This window comes from Pollachius pollachius, assembly GCF_949987615.1.
Source record: "Pollachius pollachius genome assembly, chromosome: 3".
Taxonomy (NCBI): domain Eukaryota; kingdom Metazoa; phylum Chordata; class Actinopteri; order Gadiformes; family Gadidae; genus Pollachius; species Pollachius pollachius.
The window spans coordinates 32,939,628-32,947,127 of NC_136936.1; the positions used below are offsets into that span (position 1 = coordinate 32,939,628).

The 7,500-nt window shown below is 48.5% G+C and overlaps 1 protein-coding gene across 1 annotated transcript in view; it reads right to left on the bottom strand.

The window, feature by feature from the left end:
* Nucleotides 1-7,500, bottom strand: part of LOC307072462 (inhibin beta B chain-like) — an 11,452-nt gene that overhangs the window by 18 nt on the left and 3,934 nt on the right. Inside the window, exon 2 of the mRNA XM_079731768.1 lies at nt 1-2,601. This exon is cut by the window's left edge and continues 18 nt beyond it. Within this exon, the coding sequence (XP_079587894.1) occupies nt 1,754-2,601 (848 nt within the window). The 3' untranslated portion in view covers nt 1-1,753. The remainder of the gene's footprint in view (nt 2,602-7,500) is intronic.

Here is a 7,500-nt window from a genome sequence, read left to right on the forward strand (position 1 = left end):
AAATAACTTTTTATTAAATAGAAAACTGAAAAAAAAATAGAATTACAGATGAAAAAAGTAAGTGTTCCACTTGCTTGTTGTACAAAATAGAGAGACGGAACATAGAGCGTGGAATTGGAATCATATGACATCATACCCTGATACAGTAGTAGGCTTTCGCAAATGATTACAACATTATCGTACACACATATAACAGGATGGCCAAGCCATCTAAGTTTTACAGCTCAACCTTGGCCTCTTTGGTTCCATTAATTAGGTAAAATACAATTGAAAAAATTTCAATTTTACTTCTATAAAAATAACTTTTCAATGGCAGTTGATCTTTTTTGTCTTTTTTTGTTTTTTGTCTTCGCTAATCCCGCAACTTTTCAGTGCAAACGTCACGATAACCATTCGCTTTGGAAAGGAAGCGAAAGATCATATTTCAAGTATTGATACAGGGTTGTAGACTAACAAGACAGAACAAGAGGGAGAGAAGGAGAAAATGAAAGAGAGAAAGAAGAACAACACAAGAAAACAACAAAAAACAAGAGATTTCAGTCTGGATGTGGACTATCGACATGGATTACTTTACATTGCATAGCTCATGTGGCACTTATTAATTAGCAATAGGAGACAGGACACTCAGTACCCCTCGGAAGGCATTTTAGTATGCAAGTGCTATTCAGGATGTGCATTTCAACAGTTTACACAAGTGCTGCACTGCACCGATTTAACCCACAGGCCAGTTTGTTTTCTGCAAACATGGCCCAATGGACTCCCAAGAGCAATGGACTAGACACACTGAAGGTATATCATCTCTCTCATTATCCCTCTCTCCCTCACACTCTCTCCCTCTCCCTCTCTGTTCCTTCTCTGTCCCTCTCACTCTCTCTCTGTTGACGATACAGGAAGTGCACAAATGAAGGGCACTTAGAAGGTCCATCTTCACCTGGTTGTCGTGGTAACAGAAACCGTCCCCCCCCCAGGACTCGCCCTCATTACAAGGAAGGGAAAGGGATGTGGTCTGCTAACTCTGAGCACGGCAGCGACAGTCACAGGCCCAGGAAGTGCTGGTGTTCTGAATTGTATAAGCCAAAGGATAGTCAGTGCTTTATAAGTTATGTTGTGTGCTAAAGTAAGAAGGGCTTTCTCCCCGGGATGTGGTGTGAACGGACAGTGGAGTGGGGAGGCTTGAGGTTCGGAATGACGTGAGACAATTACATATGTCAGCTGATGCTCCTGTCTGTGTCCTTAAGCGCTTTCAATCTTCATTTTGTGAGGAGATGATGGTGCCACTGTTTTTTGACTAGAAATGGCAAACTAGAGCAATATATAATTTGGAGATAACCGTTCCCTTCTTGTCCAATCGCTCTCACTGTGCTGGCTTGCGGTTTCGGCGTTCAGAACCCCCGGCAGGAACTATGAGTAGCACGCAAGTGCCGCTCCATCGGATAAATACACACACTTGCAGGCCCACGTGCACACCACACATGTGATCGCAGGCACACGCGTACGCAACACTGAAACACGCATCTCTCGGGTCTGCTGGTACCACTTGGGGGTTTGTGCTACCTGCGCTTAAGAATTTAGATATATTGTATATACTCGCCGAACAAACGGGTCTGTTTCGACGAAAAAAGGCCTTTTTTTTCTTTTCCTCTCCACAGTTTTTATTTTTCGAGTTCAAAGTGGGAGGAAAGAGGGGGTTGATCTCTGGCAGAGGGGTGAGGTGTGTGTGTGTGGGGGTGGGGGGGGGGGGGGAACCACTGCCTCAGGCGCATCCGCACTCCTCCACGATCATGTTGGGCACGTCCCGCTTGACGATGTTGTACTCGTCGTCAAAGTACAGCATGGACATAGTGCTGAGCTTGGTGGGGATGCAGCAGGAGCTGACGGAGCCTGGGCTCATGCCCCGCATGCGGTACTGGTTCACCACCGCCGTGTGGAAGGACGACGCCGACCCCGGCACGCCCGCCATGTACGCCGGGCAGCTGCCCTCGCAGTAGTTGCCGTAGTAGCCAGCGGGCGCGATGATCCAGTCGTTCCAGCCGATGAGGCGGAAGTCGATGTAGAACTGCTGGCGGCAGCACAGACCGCCGCTGCTGCCGTCACACTCCAGCCCCCGCTTGCGGATGCGGTGCTTGCCCTCCCCCTGCCGGGCGCGCACCACCAGGAATGGCCGGTGGGAGGGGTCCGCTGCGTCCACCAGCACCGGCACCACGCCCGCTGTCTCGCAGCCATCGCAGCGCACCTCCAGGTCCTGCCGCCGGCCGCCCTTGCTGAACACCGCCCGCACCGCGTCCGACAGCGGGAAGGTGTGCCAACCGCTGCGCTTGAGGTCAACGCGCTTCTCCACCAGCGCCCAGCGTCCGGTACCACCGCCGCCTCCACCGCCTTCACCACCACCATCAGGAACCCCGACCCCCGGGATGCTGCTGCTGCTGGACCCGGCCTCCTGGTAGTGGAGCTTGACGGTCACCTTCCTCCGGGGGCCTCGGTCGGGCCCCGCCGGCAGCACACGGAAGTAGAGCCAGAGGTTGGCCTGGGACACGTAGAGGTTCTGGTTGCCCTCGTTGGAGATTTGGAAGAAGAGGCTGGACTTGGAGGAGGCCGGCTCATCTGTGGGAGAACAACAAGAAGAACATGAAGGTGTGGAAGGCTGAAGAGGAAAAATACGTGTGGTTTTAAAGGTTTGATGGGTTGGTGCTTTTTCAGTCAAATATCTGTATACCAGGTGCTGAGGAGCATAATGTCTTCAGAAGAATTTACCCGAAGTCAGCTTTGCAAAGAGAGCTTTGTAGAATAAACTAGAGAAATACTTGCAAATGGGAGAGTTAAATCCCTTAATGTGGCTAGAGAGACACTCTCTAGCCAAACTTTTCCCACAGGAGCACACAAACATATGTATAAACGTACATTTTCACACCCAAACGTGTGCATGCATGCATGCTCACAGGCACAAAGGCTGGCTGCCCTAAGGAGAAAGCAGCCATGCCTTTAAAAACTGCCTCTGCCTTTTTTTCACTCTTTCTTTGCAATTGCTGGGTCAGGTGACTTCCATGGCAAGCTCTGGTTGGCCAATTGTGACAGGCCATTTTTGGAATCAAGCCACGTTGGAACCAGGTCCAGTTTTGAGGGGACAGCTCCAAAAAGGAGGGAGAGAGAGAGAGAGAGAGAGAGAGAGAGAGAGAGAGAGAGAGAGAGAGAGAGAGGTTGAGAGAGAGAGAGAGAGAGAGGGAGAGAGAGAGAGAGAGAGAGAGAGAGAGAGAGAGAGAGAGAGAGAGAGAGAGAGAGAGAGAGAGAGAGAGAGAGGGAACAAGAGAGAGTTGGAATAAGGTGAACTGAAAGCAAAAGAGTGTAAGGAAAGGCGAGCGCTTCGACAGGGAGGCGAGGGGTGCAGGGGACATGGTCGAGGCCGTGGGGGGTTCATTGAGTTCGTTGTGCGTCGCTGTATGACCCCCCCCCCCCCTTTCCCCACCACCACAACTCCCCAACCCCCTCCTGGAGCCTTGGAGACTGACAGCACAAAGCCCCTGTTAGGCAGTGGGAGACAGCCGCGCTGCCGGCACCGCTTTCAAGCGCGTGGCCTTCAAGCGAGAAGCATGATGAGGCAAAAATAAAATTCATTTACATGACACTGGCTCGATTTCTCCAGCGGCACAATGGAGAGATCCTATTGGCTATGGGCTCTGCCCGCATTTTTTCCATTCTTACTCTCTCTTTTTTTTTTTTTTTGTTACAGCCTAATGATGTCCTGAGGTGCTGTGAAAGGTTCTCCCTGCGGGAGATTTAGTGCAATGTTTTCCAGCACAGGAGAGCGACTGAAAGCATCTAAATTACTTTGTTTGCCGACTGATTAGTGTGTGTCAGTGTCAACAGCTGGCCACCAAAGACGCCAAACCATCCCCCCCACACCCGCCTCCTCGTCCAGCGCCTTCACACTCAAACACACCCACACAAACAGACACACACACACACACACACACACACACACACACACACACACACACACACACACACACACACACACACCCAGTGAACGCCTCTTCCTGCTGATCCTTTTCATTCACATTGAGAGCTGCTTGCATGGCTTTATTCTCTACAGTATGTTCACTGGCAGTACACACACACACACACACACACACACACACACACACACCACACACACACACACACACACACACACACACACACACAACACACACACACACACACACACACACACACACACACTAGGAAGCACACACACATACACGATAACACATACAGGAATACACATATGCACAATGACCCGACCCACACAAACATATTGATGAGCAGAATGACAAACACACTAGGCAAATAAAAACTCTCAACACACAGGCTCAAACTCACTGACTAAGTGACTCTATACGCACACACTCTTTCAGCACACACACACACGCACACACACAGCACACAAACCACACGCACACACACAAACACACATACATCAATTTGCAGACATTCATGAAGCACCTCACAACCCAACTGTGACGGAAACGGATCAGAAAAGATCCTGCTGCTGAAACCAAACCCTGGAGGCTAAAGAATGGATTGCCCAGGGAGAGTTGAGTGAATAACATCTGAAGCTACATCACAGCCTCATCATGAGAGCTTAACATGGGCTTTTAACCTGGGACTCCCTCCAAAGGCCCTGGGCTACGAGAACACAAGCACCCCTTGCGACGACGTGCCCCGGCAGCTTCGCAGCAGAATGCAACGCAACAGAAAACAGACAGCATAACAATAGATGTGAGAGCTCAATCACAGCACACGACGCCGTGAAGACACATCCATCAGATAGCATCACCGCGTCGGGCGGCCCACTTAGATGTTAGTGGTCGTTTATGGTCTTTTGGTTAGAAAGACCAAGGGCTTTCAAATATTGCTACATAACTTTGTGTTCAGTTTTGTTAATGAGTGTGTCAGTGCTTTGATCACCTTTTCAAAGTATGTCATTTGTAATAGGGTGCTATGATTTAGCATTGCACGATTGGCTCGTAAAAGCTCAGGTAGATCAGGGTGTGTTGGATTGGGTGCCCCAGTATGATCATTGGGTAACTTTCTTGTCATTCCAGTGCTGCTGTATCTGTCAGAACTAATATTGTATTGAGTGTCATTAAAGATAAGTGAGTTTGCCTTGCCTGACATTCCTCACATTGAACACCAAACCGTTAAACTTGTATAAAACAGGAACAAGGCAACGTGGCAAGACAACAAAACAAAAGTTACTGCAGAGTTGTTCCCAGTGCTACATCATTTTCAATGAATGAAACCGATCAATGATACCATTGAGCTTTTAAAATAAACATTATTGATGAAGCCAACTGCAAGATATTACATTGGAGCAAGATGTTGACGGATTGACTCCACTTCCCTTTGTTTTCAACAATAAGGGGTGTGACCCAGTGATGAAATCTAGTGACACATGTCAAATCTTTTTGGCATTCATTCATTCAAGGATTCTTCCTCTTTCGACATGGTGTCAATGTGCTTTAATGTAGCTCTGTTGATGGCTAATGGTTAGAGGCGCAGGATAATGTGGGCCTCTGAGTCTGAAATATTTGCTAAAGACCCATAGAAATATACCTGATCTTCTTGCGTGACTTAAAATAGACTCAAAAAGGACATCAGATCCAGGGTTTTAAGGCTTTGCTAAGTTGTCGTGTTGATTGCTGGTTGTTGCTGCAGGACAAGTTCTTACATGCGGTCTATCATTATGGATTTGACTTGTTGACAGTGACGACCAATATCAATACACAATGTGGATAGCCAGCAAGGAGGCAAAGGCCAGAGAACAATAATTTTTTACTTCATGTAAAGATTATCTAAATTTTCCTTTCCAGACTGACAGATAGATTGGGTTGTATTGGCGTGTGTGTGTGTGTGTGTGTGTGTCTGTGTGTGTGTGTGTGTGTGTGTGTGTGTGTGTGTGTGTGTGAGTGTACAAGAAGTTTAACTGACTCCCGAGATTCCTGACAAAAGACGACCAAAAGCCGAATAAAAATATAAAAAGGATAACAGCGCCTTTTAGCCTTTACAGCATGGCAACTATTTGAGGAGACAAAGTCATAGTCCTATGACTGTCCTTTGTATGTCATTGCGCAACTTTTCCAGATAAACACAGTGTCACGTCCTGGGAGGGATGTCTGGCCACCGTGGAACAGCCAGGGCTACAGTGTGATCTTAGCAGCAGGATGAGGGCTTGTGGTTTTGCTTGAGTGGATGAATAGCAAGTGTGGTGTGTTCTCACCTGTGTTACCTCCACAGTTTGATATTAAGGCAGTTATATGTATATCTACCTATAAGTAGGTAGATAGACAGGTGTAGGTAGGTAGGTAGATAGACAGGTACAGGTGGATAGGTAGGGAGATAGGTAGGCATTGGAAGACAGGTAGGCAGGTATGAGTTGGTTGACAGGTAGGTGTAGGTAGGTAAGTAGAGAGGCAGGCAGGTTGGTATAGGTGAGTCGGTAGGCAGGTTGGCAGGTTAGTATAGGTAGGTATTCAGTTAAGTTGGCAGGTAGGTACTGGTAGGCAGGTATTTAATAGGCGGGTAGGTAAGAAGGCAGTCCAGGATAGGTAGGGAGGTAGATAGAGGTATAAGTAAGTAGGTAGGCTGTTAGGTAGGTAAGTATAACTGAACAAGTAGGTAGGCAGGTAGTTGGCAGGCAGGTAGTTGGTAGGCAGGTAGTTGGTAGGCAGAGTCACTGTTGACAAGACCACGCGCGATTCAGGGTGGGGTAAGGTGTGGTGCTGTGTGGCTCAGAGCAGGGTGTCGGCCCTCTCTGTCTCTGCTTAAGTTGGAAAAAGGGTGGCGTATACCACACCTGTAAGTACACCTGCACGCGCTCAGCATATACGAACAAGACATCCCCCCAGGCAGCACAATTCAAATCTTTAGGACGGAGTGGGAGAGCGAGAGAGAGGAAGGGAGATGGAGAGACAGAGAAGTGTAGAGGTAGTAGGGAAAGTAGAAGAATGATTGTGAAAAATCAAAAGTATGAGAGAGGGGGACACACACACACACACACATAGAGCACACATAGAGTGGAGCATCACTCTTGTGTTCTCTGTTTCTTATGAATGAAGAAACGGGCTTAGATGGAAACGCCATTGGAGGGAGTACACTGCACTGCTCCCTGCCCTGCTTAACGATTCACCACTGGCAGGGTTTCAACAATGATGCCCTCATCAAAATTTAATGGCAGTCTACTACTCCACTGCAGAGCTGTAGACTGCACGGGGGGAAGAGGCTGGACAGGAGAGCCGAGTGTGGAAAATGTCTGGACCGGTTCCAGGATCCGATGCAGGTGATTGACAGCACCCCGTGAAAGAACTGTCCTGAAATAAACTGCTGAACCCTGTCCATCGCAGCAACGGGCCCAGAGTTAATGATATCCAATAATGAAGTCTTAATTCCACGTCTCGGCCCGGTCACCGCTAGTTCACCGGGTCACAGCACTCGCAGCGGGCAATCGAGATGTTGGCATCTGAG